This window comes from Ursus americanus, chromosome 5 (assembly GCF_024610735.1).
Source record: "Ursus americanus isolate L20-20 chromosome 5, mUrsAme1.1.p, whole genome shotgun sequence".
In the NCBI taxonomy this organism is placed as follows: Eukaryota; Metazoa; Chordata; class Mammalia; order Carnivora; family Ursidae; genus Ursus; species Ursus americanus.
The window spans coordinates 63383991-63396362 of record NC_142131.1 but is presented as its reverse complement, the minus strand read 5'-3'; the positions used below and the strand labels follow the sequence as shown (position 1 = coordinate 63396362).

Sequence of the window (12372 nt, the reverse complement as noted above, 5' to 3'; positions counted from 1 at the left end):
GGAGAGGAAGAAGCAGGCTCATAGCGTAGGAGCCTGATGTGGGGCTCAATCCCATAATGCCGGGATCATGCCCTGAGCCGAAGGCAGACGCCCAACCGCTGTGCCACCCAGGCGCCCCTCTTTTTTCTAGCTTCTTATTAGATCATTGATTTTATATCATTTTAATACAAACGTTTGAATAAGTTGCTCTGTAATTTCTGCTTTAGGCATATCCCACTAATTTTGATATGTTGTATTTTCATTATCATTCATTAAAAATACTTTTTAACTTCCCTGTGGTTTACTCTTTAACCAGTGGGTTACTTAAAATATGTTGCTTAATTTGCAGATATTAGGGATCTTCCATACATTTAATTTAATTCTGTTGTGGTCAGTAGTATTCACTGTATCATTTCAGATCTTTGAAAGTTACGGACACTTATTTTATGGCCAATAATCCATTGTTAATCTTAGGCTCTTGATTAACTTAGGGTTTCGGTTATTGATGTGAAATTTCGCAAGAGCTATAGGGACTTATATCCCCAAATCAATATGTAGTAAAAATGGAACCTAGTGTATATAGTATCATTACTTAGTCCTCTGGTGTCTGACTCATTTATGTCCTCTACACTCAGGAGTTGCAGTAGTTTATGGCCATATTATGAAACCCCATGAGGAACTTTTTTTCAACATTAACTTCTGTGTTTGCTTGACAAATGATTTTTATTTTTTTAAAGAAAGTAGTTACTGTTGTCAGTTGATGCCTTTTAATCACTCATAATTCTTCATCCTTCTTGTCCTCATTTCAGTGATAACAAAAAGACTGATTTTTGTTATGCATATTGTATGATAAGCACTCTGAGTTTAAGCCCAGTTCTTCCCTGCTGCTGGTATGACCTTGGTCAACTTACTTAACCTCTCTAAGCCTTCATTTTGTCATATGTAAAATGGAAATGAGAATAGTATTTAGCTAGAATTAAGTAAAATGTAATTTTTTAGCAAAATAGAAATTTTATATTCAAGATAAATACCTACTTTATGCTTGTTCGTAAAAATACCGGACCGGTCTCTCCAAGTGGTAGGTGTTTAATACTATCTTTTGATTTTGATGAAAATAAAAAAAAAAAAAAAAAAAAGGAAAACTGCTTTTAAAACTGATTGCCTCTAGGAAGCAGGAGTAGAAGTGAAACAAGGCAGAAAATGTTTGCTTTCCATCAAAAGTGTAGTGAGATTAGCAGATACTCTTAGATTTATTATCCATGCACTCTTTATTGGAAAAAAATACAAATCTTAAAAAATAACAAAACTAGGTGTGAGGCTTTCAGGTTTAGGTATTTTAAAGTGTAGAAGATTTAAAAATAGTTCTGAAATGTCAGAATTTGCCTACTTATATTCATCATTCCCAAGGTGAATTTCCCCTTCCCGTTATGTTTTGCCATATTAAATGCACCTTAAGATATATATATTTTCTTCTTAGTAATAAAAAGACTTGAAATCAAAACTAAAGCACATCATGAATGAATTCTTCGTTTTTATAGGTTCTATTGGTGATGTTTCGCATTCTCAAGTTGTTTTTTTTTTTAAGTTTTTATTTATTTATTTGAGAGAGCGAGTGAGCATGAGTGGGGGGAAGAGCAGGGGAGAGGGGGAAGTGGACTCCCCACTGCAGGGAGCCTAACTTGGGTTAGATCCCAGGACCCTGAGATCATGACTGAGCCAAAGTCTGTCAGACGCTTAACTGACTGAGCCATGCAGGCACCCCTCATTCTCAAGTTTATATTGTCAATTGTTGAAACATGAGTCATTGAAAGATTTCTTTTTTTTTTTTTAAGATTTTATTTATTTATTTGAGAGAGAGAGCAAGCCAGAGCACAGGAGCAGAGGGGAAGGGTCAGAGGGAGAAGCAGACTCCCCACTGAGCGGGGAGCCAGATGCCAAGGCTCTATCCGGATTTCACTTAACCTTTCATAGTGACCTAATTTTCTCATCTGTGAAGTCAGGATAAAAAATATGTAATTCGTTGTGGGTATTGACATTAAATGAAATAGTTTAAATCAATTTTGTGAATATATACGTTAAATATAGTCTTGATATCAGAGTATTCCAGGGATTTTCCTTGTGATTAATTATAATGGATTTAATGTCTTATGTGAAGATCTTTATTTGATATAAAAAATTTGTCCTTATATAAGTCCATTAGAATTTTTCAGTGTTCAAAAATATATCTGGGAAATTCCTAAGCCATTTCATCTGATTAAAAACCATAAGACCAATCATATCAAATGATCAGGTTGCATTTTTTTCTTGAGGATTTCCAAGGTGGTTGAAATTATTAATTGGTGAAATAAGTAACTAAGGAATTTTTGGGTGGATGGATTTAAAGTGTAGAATATTTTTAGATAGTTGATAGAAGTAAGTATAAAATGTACTAGAGTATTTCCAAAATGAAGTTTGCACACTTAGTACTTTATTGAAATATAGGATTTTTTGTTGTATATGTCTTCATTATACTAGGGGAACAGGAGAAATACCAAGCTGTTAAATGGCATTTCATTATATGGTCTTTTTTTTTTTTTTTAAGACTTTATTTATTTATTTGTCAGAGACAGTGAGAGAGAGAAAAAAAAACACAGGCGGGAGCAACAGCAGGTAGAGGGAGAAGCAGGCTCCCACTGAGCAGGGAGCTTAATGTGAGGCTCAATCCCAAGACCCTGGGATCATGACCTGAGCTGAAGGCAAACGCTTAACTGACTGAGACATTTAGCTGTCCCTCATCACATGGTCTTAAGAATTAAACAATTCGTCAGTATCTTAAAAAAAATGTATACAATTTCATGTAACTTCATTATTATTAAAACTAAGTTTGATTATTACTCAGAGGCCAGAAATAAATTAGAATTTTAAGAGAATTCTAAGAGATTCCAAGTAAACATTAGATTGACTGAAAATCATAATACTGATTAATATTTAAGTTAGAAAAATACTTGTTTCGTGATAGTTCATTTAATGTCCTTGTTGACTGTTGCATTTAGGCAGGATTTATTAAAATATTAATTGTATCTATTTAGGATACCACCTTATGCTTGCTGTTCTTTGCAATTTCTTGGGAAATTTTTTTGAGTTTTAGTATTCATGTTACCCACAAATTACCATACCAATTTAGGTTATTGAAATTATCTCAACTGTGATTTTAAAAGTTACATTAAGATTAAAACCATTAGGAGATGATATTGGTATCTATGAATATGAGCAGGCGGCTTTTGTCCATTCTAGTTCTAAGCTTTAGAAGAGGGAATAGGGATTTTAAAAACCGGATGATTTTATATTTGATACGGGGTGAATTCTCAGGGTGTTGAGAACTGTTAATGAATGAAGTGGGTTGTAAAGAATTCTTTGGGGATGTTTCTTCTTGAAAATATGCTCACCCACTTGCTTATTAATTTGACAGTTGTGCTTACTGGAGGCATGTGCTTTCTGAACTCTTTTGTGTAATTAAAAGGATTGTTTGACATTTAAATTCCTAACTTGAGTATTTTTGGTTTTTTTTTTCCTTTCCTTTAGGAGGAGCATATTATTTAATATCTAGAAGTCTAGGGCCAGAATTTGGTGGTGCAATTGGACTGATCTTCGCTTTTGCCAATGCTGTTGCAGTAGCTATGTACGTGGTTGGATTTGCAGAAACTGTGGTGGAGTTGCTTAAGGTAATTTCCGCTCCTAGACATTGGTTTCCCAAATCTTTATTGAGGGCTTAGGTGCCACTCCCTGTATTGGATCCTAGGAAAGCAGTGATGGACACAAAACATGTCCTTCAAGAAGTTTAGTGTAGAAGATAGACAAAGAAAGTAATGATGATACATTTTCAGAAGTAGATGGTTGTAGGAGACCTTGGCAACACAAAGGATAATCACTTAACTTACTCCCACCCAGGAGGGGGATCTAGGTGTTAGCAAGCAAGTGGGAGAGGTGGGGTGTGCTGTGAAGGGAGTGGGGAGAAAAGGAAACAAAGGCCTGAAAGGGGTAGAGTATGGTGTGTTTTTAAAGAAATTCTGTAAATATTTCTATGTGATTGGAGCACAAGATAGAAATTTAAGACTAGAGAGGGAAGAAAGGGTCAAATCAGAAAGGTATTGTTTGCTGTTAAATTGGGGTCTTAATCTCAGTTGGAGTTAGGGGCTGGATCATGATCAGATTGGGGCTTGAAGAAACACCTGACCACAGTATAGAGCATGGATCCGAGGGATCACAGGTGGAGAGGGAGACCATTTAGAAAGTTGTAGCTATCCTGGGAAAGGGATGGTGGCATACATTCAAACAATGACCAGTGTGGCTGGAAGATGTATGGGTGAACTGGAGAGATTTTTAAAATGTTAAATGAGTGGACTTGATGATTACTGGGATATGGGAAATTAGAGAAAGAGAAAGGAGGATTTCAGGTTTATATATAGATGTATATATAGAGAGATAGTGTATAGATTTATATATAAATAGATTTCTGAGTTGGAGGTTTAAGTGGAGGGTAATGGCATTCACTGTGAAATAGCAGCACAGGACAGTGTAGTTTAGGATGTCTGATTGGAAGAACCAGAGGTATATCCAAATAGAGCTGGCCAGGAAGTAGTCGATAATACTGCTCTGGAGTTTAGAAGAGGATTTGTTTGAAAAGAGTCATTGGGATGTGTGTAGTTAAAGCAGTAGAAATGAAATAGGATTCAGCGTTATTAACTGAAAGCAGACCTGAGAGACCCCTGTAGCTGTTCACCCTAGCTTAGGTTGTAACTCTTCTTCTGTGGTCGTATGCCATCCATTAGGAGACGTAGGGTCAGAGAGGGACTGGCACTTATGTTGGCATTGACCTCTGGATATGCCTAAGGGATGGGGAAAAGCAAGGACTGTAAGAAAGCAAAAGTATAACTATTAAGAGTTAATATTCTTTTGATATTTAATTTAGCATGTTTTTAATGTCACTGATATTAAACCACAAATATTTGTGCTTGTTAGAGTGGGAACAGTGTGTGTTTTTGGACAACTGCATGAACGTGTATTCATCTCTTTTTCTTACGCAACATAAAAGACCATTAAAAACTTGAATTGGCTAATCACAGTAATATGAAATATATTGCTTTAAAAAAATACTGCGAGTCCTGCTTAGGCATATTATGATTTTTATTTGCTTGTTAGCGATTTCATTTTTGATTTATTGAGTCTGTAATTAAATATAGCATTATTAGATTATAGGTTTGATGTCTTGAGTTTCTTGAATAGTGCCTCAATAGTACGTAGTTATTTATTCCTTTTTCTTAGCCTCCCTATTCGTTCCTTACATTGGCATTTATTCCACTTCTTCGTGTAAGAAATTCTGATGTCTCTGTAATGTTTCCAAAACAGTTAAAGAGTTTATCCGAATAGCTAAAATTGTTCATTACATTTATAATTCTGTTTTTCTAGGAACATTCCATACTTATGATAGATGAAATCAATGATATCCGTATTATTGGAGCCATTACGGTGGTGATCCTTTTAGGTATCTCAGTGGCTGGAATGGAGTGGGAAGCAAAAGTAAGTAATGGACTCATTGGACTATCTGTACATATTTAACATATGAACTTTTAAAGCTTTTGTTTAGGGACCACTCTAAAGTGTGGTAATGTTTTTAGATTTCGAAGATTCCTTAAGTTGCCATTTTCAGAGAAGTTTATTTATCATATATTTTCTATCTGACAAGGCAAAGAATGTGTGGAGATAACTGTCAGTCTAGCATCCACTTAAACACAGTACTTTCTAACTTCAAACTTCCTGCCCCCTCTCCCTTCCCATCCTTTCCCCTCCCCTCCCTTAATCTTGATTTAAGTTATTTAGAATCACTCAGGTCAATATGTTAGGTAGCCCAAATTAAACTCTGGGTTTTGTAATTCAGTTAACACTTCAATTTCTAAAATAAACACAGGGGCAATAAACGTCAAGCTATTGACGTTTATTGCCCCTAAGAGATAACAGAAGCTCATCTTGCTCCTTGCTCTTGAAGTCTCAGAAATCATGGCTACCAAAGCCAGGGCCAGTGTTTCTGGGGAAAATTGCTGAAGTCACATGTTAACCTGTAGGCAGAGCACCCGGCCTTGTTGCTGTGTCTTTGAGAGAATATTCCTCAGTACAGCTCTGTTTTCCTGACTAATGCATATCCAGAAAGATCCTGCTGAGGGTGTCCAAGTCCTTCTAGGGGTCTTCATGTTTCCTTTTATAAATCATGTAAGAGCACATATTTCTGCTATATATGAACCATGATAATATTTACCAGATCAAAAATTAGGAAAGTTGGAAAGAATATTTTTGCCAAGGTTGTTTTTTAAGTCATTAGTATATAATTAGCATACAATTAAATCATTTACTTACACTTTTAAACATTTGACTTGACAGAAGAGAATAGAATTTCGTACTACCTGGGACAGGATTAGCATTTAAGCAGTTTTTATTCCGATGGATGGCACAGGTTTTCATGAGTATCTGCTTAATTGTATTGCAAGGTGAAGAGTGGAGGAGGAGAGGTGGGGGAAGGGGGCAAAACAGTGAAGGGAGTCAAATGTATAAAATTGCAGTTATCAAATAAATGTCACAGGGATGTAATGTACAGCATGGTGACTATAGTTAATACTGTATTGCATATTTGAAAGTTGCTTTTTTAAAAGAGTAGATCTTAAAAGTTCTCATCACAAAAAAAAAACCAATTTTTAAACGACGTATGGTCATGGATATTAACTAGACTTATTGTAGTGATCACTTTACAATTACATGTGTATAAATATTGAATTGTGTGGTACATCAGAAACTGATAGATTGTTACATGTCAGTTACATCTCACTAAAACAAAACAAAAAGGGAGCAGGAGGAGAGATGGTAGTTCTCATAGATTGTTTCTTCCAGTCCCATTGCTACTTTAATCCTCCACCTGGATATTGTCTTCTTTCTGTACTTATTCTTCTTTTCCTGTGGCTGTCAGACATTCAACATTGTGTTTGAACTTGGTGTAAAACTTTTGTTTGTAGCAAATACGTTCCCCATGTCAAGATGGTACTTGCATTGGAGGGGGCAGTAAATAATGATAAAGGTTGAAAAGCCTACGGTGTTGTGGAATTTATAGTGCTTTGTGATTTGTGGGATGGCATGCACATCTTTAAGTCATTTCAGAAATATCTGGCAATATCCTTACTTAGGCTATCCGTTTTTTCCCCAGTCTATTGAACATTTTAGGATAGTTCTTTAAAGGTTGCTCATGTAGTGTAAGTTTATTGAGCACCTCAAAAAGCTTTTTGATTTTTTGAGGCACTGGGAAAACAAGACAAATCCCTTCAGTCACAGAAGTTATACGGTAGTGAAACTGAATCAGTGTAGAGACATGAGAGAGCTGATTTTGGTTTTTCATGTGTAATTCCAGGCTCAGATTGTTCTTTTGGTGATTCTACTACTTGCTATTGCTGATTTCGTCATAGGAACATTTATCCCATTGGACAGCAAGAAGCCCAAAGGTTTCTTTGGTTATAAATGTAAGTAAAAAAGATAGACTCTCTTTTTAAAGGTGCGTGTTGTAGCATTTTATTAGTAAACAAAGTTAGTACATTGTAGATAATTTGTAATATAATTGATTTTGGCGGAATGACTCACACTAATTGACCATCCAATTTAGTATTGTTTCCTTTATGTATGTTACGGTCAGAATAAAATACCACTTTTATTTACATCTTCTGTTTTTCATTCTTAGCCTCAAAAGGTGATAGAATGTAGAAAAATCAGTGCTCCTGAAGAAACGTGCCCTTGTTCTCTGTTATTTTGGGAATTTGTAACCGAAATGGTGACTTTTATGCTCACATGGTTTTTCCATTCTTTTAGTTGTATTTCAACACAACAGTAAAAGTACCTATACCTGTGAAGGAAATACTCATGGTATAATGGCAACTTCAGTTTTTCTACAGTTTGCATTATACATTGTGAGGATTTTCCACAGTTTTCATCTTTGTGACCTTTTTCATTCTGCCTCTGATTGTCCCTGCTGGTGAAATTTACTTGTCATTTGTTACTTCCTTAAGTCTGTATCTGTATCTGCGCCCCCATCACCATCCCCCGCTTCCCATCTCATGGAACCACTCTGCACCTGTATCTGCACAGGGCGAAATGCAGCAGGAAGAACTCTTGCATTAGCATCAGAGAGGTGTACCACTTAGGCTAACAGATGTGTCTTCAGGTGACAAAAAACAACTCAAGAATCTCCTTGCAGCCCGAGAGGAAGAGGCCTACCTGCGGTATTCCCCAGTTGTTCAGCCCAGAGCTACTCATACAGATCTGTGAAAAGATACAGAATGTACATCAGTGCACTTCTTCCTTCACCAAGTCTTACTGGGGGGAAAAAATCAGCTGACCTGAACTGTGGATCCTAGAGACCTAGTTGGTTTACATTCTGGTGTAAGCTTCCTAATCTTCTTGCTCACAGTTAACAACATACAGTCCTTGATCATTTGTGAGTAGCACTGGTTTGGCTTCTCTCAGACACTGACTTGCTGCATGGGTAGTTTAGTTTTCTGACAGGAATTGTTTCAAGGTTTATACCTTAACCAGTGACACTCACCCAGTATTTGTGCCTGCTGGTCCTGGGTTGATAGTGTGATATCTGTTCTTATTACAAGTGCTCATACCTACTTCTAAACTGCACTTTAAATCTCTGATTTTTTGGATTGGGGGAAGAGGTGTTTGCTAGGCATGCCAGAAGTGAAAGTTAATAGCATCACTTAAGTAGATATTTTTTTATATTTTATGCTTTCATAAATTATATTTGTGACATTTCTTCTCCTTACAACTTAAATTTTTCTGTTATAACTTTTTTTGAACATTTCTTTTTGCAACTTAATTTCTAAAAGAAGTGTTAAAAATTATAGGGGATGATTATTTCTAAAAATATTCCTAGTAATTGTATATTTTCTGTTTGTGACTTCAGGTGATTTAAAAATAGCTGCAAATATCTGCTAAACTACATTTTTCATTTCCTCCCCCCCCCAGATCCCTGGTACCTTATAAAAGTGTTTGCATGGTTATCTAGTTTAGTCATAAATATTGTATAAGTAGCATATCTGGGTTTTTCTCAGTCTGAAGTAAATAAATCTAAATAGACTTCAGAATGTGACTTTTCTTTTTTGGTGGTTGGTATTGCTTTGCTGCCTTCTCATTCATTTTACTAAGGTAGTGAAATACTTAATGGCTCCAGTAGAAGACCTGGTGCATGGTAGTTGTTCAGGGGATGGATGGATGGATGGATGGATGGATGGATGGATGGATAAATGACAGTTAACTGGTTCTTTCAGTATCAGGGCCCATCAGATTAGATGGAAACAATAGGACTAGTTGAAGCTTTCATTATTGTTAAAATGGAAGGGGACTTTACCTAGTTTGCCTTAGCTAAAATTATATGGAACCCTGATGAATAATTCAGCATCAAAAATTAAGCACGTCACCACAAGGAAATAGAGAACTGTACAGGTAGTATGTAAGTTGGATGTAAGAAAAAAAAAATGGTTCCAGATTAGTATGATGTTTTTTATTTTCCTACCTCCTTTCCTGCTTCCTTGACTGACCCCAGACATTGAGAAGTTTATCCACACTTTGACTGATATTTGTACTAGTGATAACAATCAAGTTAGAGGTGCTTGAAACATAATTAATAAGGTATACAAAATAGTAGGCATGACCCAGGTCAAATCATCATTTAGATTATAAACTGTTCCCTCATATATGAAAACAGACAATGCCATGCTTCCACTAGGAAGTAGTCAGTAGTTTACCAGTTACTTGAACTGAAGAAAAGCTAGTGATCAAACACACATAACACTCACATATGACCTAAATTATAATGGTCTAATCTGCTTTCCATTAATTACCAAAGATATTTTGTTCTCCACAGCTGAAATATTTAACGAGAACTTTGGACCGGATTTTCGAGAAGAAGAGACTTTCTTTTCTGTATTTGCCATCTTTTTTCCTGCTGCAACTGGTATTCTTGCTGGAGCAAATATCTCAGGTGATCTTGCAGTAAGTATTGCAAAGTACTATATCAACTTTGTGTAAAAAATGGTATACATATATTTATTTTTAAAGGTAGATTTAAAATTTTTTTCTTCTCTTCTAGGATCCTCAGTCAGCCATACCCAAAGGAACACTCTTAGCCATTTTAATTACTACAGTGGTTTACATAGGAATTGCAGTATCCGTAGGTAAATAGCCTTATATTTCTCTTTCAGAAATTTCACGATGTATATACTTTAAATATTTATTTCCATGATACTATATTTTTAACTTTTGATTTCAGAAATATTTCAATAAAAAGATTAAGAGTTGCATATTTTAATTCAGAAAGAGTTTTAAGTAAGCTAGTAGTGATTTTACAGATACTACCTAAACCCCCAGATGCCCTATTGTTTTTTCATCTAGGATCTTTATGAATTAAAGTAAATTAAAAATTATGTAAAGTCTTCTTTGCAAACTCTTAAATTTGACTTAGATATAATTTATAGAAAATATAATTCATATAGTAGAAATAAATGCATTTTACTCTGTGATCTTCATAAAATTTTTAATATTTTTATTTATGGTGGTTATTTTATATTTGCATGCTAATCTTACTACATATGAAGATCGTTTGAAGACATTTAAGCAAAGCTTGGCATTTTTTTACCAAAAAAACTGATTTTGGTAGACGTGACATTTTATATTGAGTGAAAAGTGTTACTGAAGTCTTAATAAATTGAAGGAACCTGGTTTTCAGCCTTTTCCTGCATTCATGAAATCATAGCATTTTAAATGAACTAGAAAGGACTTAAGTGGTCAAGCAGTCTCTAAATCACTGTTGTATACATGAAGGAGTGAAAGCGTAGAGATTCCCTACCAGAGATGACTGACATTTGATTTCAAGAATTGTGTCCTGGCAAAGAGGGATTTTATTTTGTTTTTTAGTGAATTCTTTAAAGACTCTTAGTAGTTGTTTGGTTTTTTTTTTTTTTTTTGGCTGAAACATTCCCAAGAAAAAGTAAGTATTGATTTACATATAATTTACATGCAGTGACTGTAGATCAAATTTTTTTTAAAGATTTTATTTGAGAGAGAGAAAGTGAGCGAGAGAGGGAGAGAGAGCATAAGCAGGGGGAGGGACAGGGAGAGGGAGAAGCAGGCTCCTCGTTGAGTGGGAGCCCAAAGTGGGACTGGATCCCAGGACCCTGAGATCATGACCTGAGCCTATATACACAGACGCACACACACACACACACACACGCACGCACGCACGCACACAGGCAAAACTTCTATATATATATATATATAAGCTTAGCAAAAATATTTTTGTGTTCCCCTAAAAGTTTCTGGCTCAAGAAAATTTAGTTTTAATTTACAGAATGATATAACTGATTATGTTTCAAATTGGAAAATAATTAGTCACACCAAATGTTTTCTGTTTGTATCTGTCTCTCTGACTGTGAGCCATCATACTTATTTCATTCTGTCCATATTGGCCCTTGGAGCAATAGGAGTAGCCCTTCCTCCCGAACACTCAGCAGCAGGGTCAGTGTCTACAGCCGTGGATGTGTAATTGGTTCAGAGTAAGGGAACCTTTTTCTCCCCATCGCCTGCGATGTAGAACATCAGAGTAGGAAACACATAAAAGCATAGCTGCTGTAGGATAGACAGCGCTCTTTTCTCCCCTCACCCCAGTTGGTTTCACAAGTACCTTTAAGGATACATGGTTTTGCAAACACTGCTCCGAGAGTTAGATGAAGAAATTTTTGAAGAAAAGAATTTGATACAGTCTGTCTAGTCATTAAAATATTCTGCCTTGTTGCAAACTTAATTTTCTATTTGTTGTTCACTTTTGGCTGCAAGGTTTATAATTTTTACCTCCTATAGGGTGAGACAGGACTGTAGAAGTGCTTCAAACGTCTAAGGAATGCTACTTACGAAAAGTTGCACATCATATGTTGTTCCAAATGAGGAAGTGCTTTTTTCCAAGAAAACTTTTTAAATGTCATAGTATGGAAGTTTTCAATTTTGCACCAAAGTAGAGTGCTTTTTCTAATGAACCATCACTTACTTTCAACAAAGTTATAGAAGTAACAGTATATGATTAATCTTGTTTCACCTGTATTCATTCCTTCTGCCCCAATGGTTATTTTTAAGCAAATCTCAGATATCACGCACTGTCTTATTATCAGGATAGACTTACTTGAGCCAAAGGCTTAAAAAGAATTATAATTCATTAATGTTCAAACTGTTTCCCTTCACAGAAGATTGACATTACCGGAATTCTGATCTTTGGCATGTTTCACATATAAAATACTTGGAGTATGGGAAAACATTTCTACCATTTGGAAC

General features: G+C 35.5%; 1 protein-coding gene across 2 annotated transcripts in view; it reads left to right on the top strand.

The window, feature by feature from the left end:
- The window catches only part of SLC12A2 (solute carrier family 12 member 2), a 102494-nt gene that overhangs the window by 45381 nt on the left and 44741 nt on the right, over positions 1 to 12372 (top strand). For both annotated transcript variants that reach the window (XM_087862333.1, XM_045794808.2), the window contains exons 5-9: positions 3541 to 3680; positions 5425 to 5535; positions 7406 to 7514; positions 9917 to 10044; positions 10142 to 10226. In XM_087862333.1, the coding sequence (XP_087718459.1) occupies positions 3541 to 3680; positions 5425 to 5535; positions 7406 to 7514; positions 9917 to 10044; positions 10142 to 10226 (573 nt within the window). The remainder of the gene's footprint in view (positions 1 to 3540; positions 3681 to 5424; positions 5536 to 7405; positions 7515 to 9916; positions 10045 to 10141; positions 10227 to 12372) is intronic.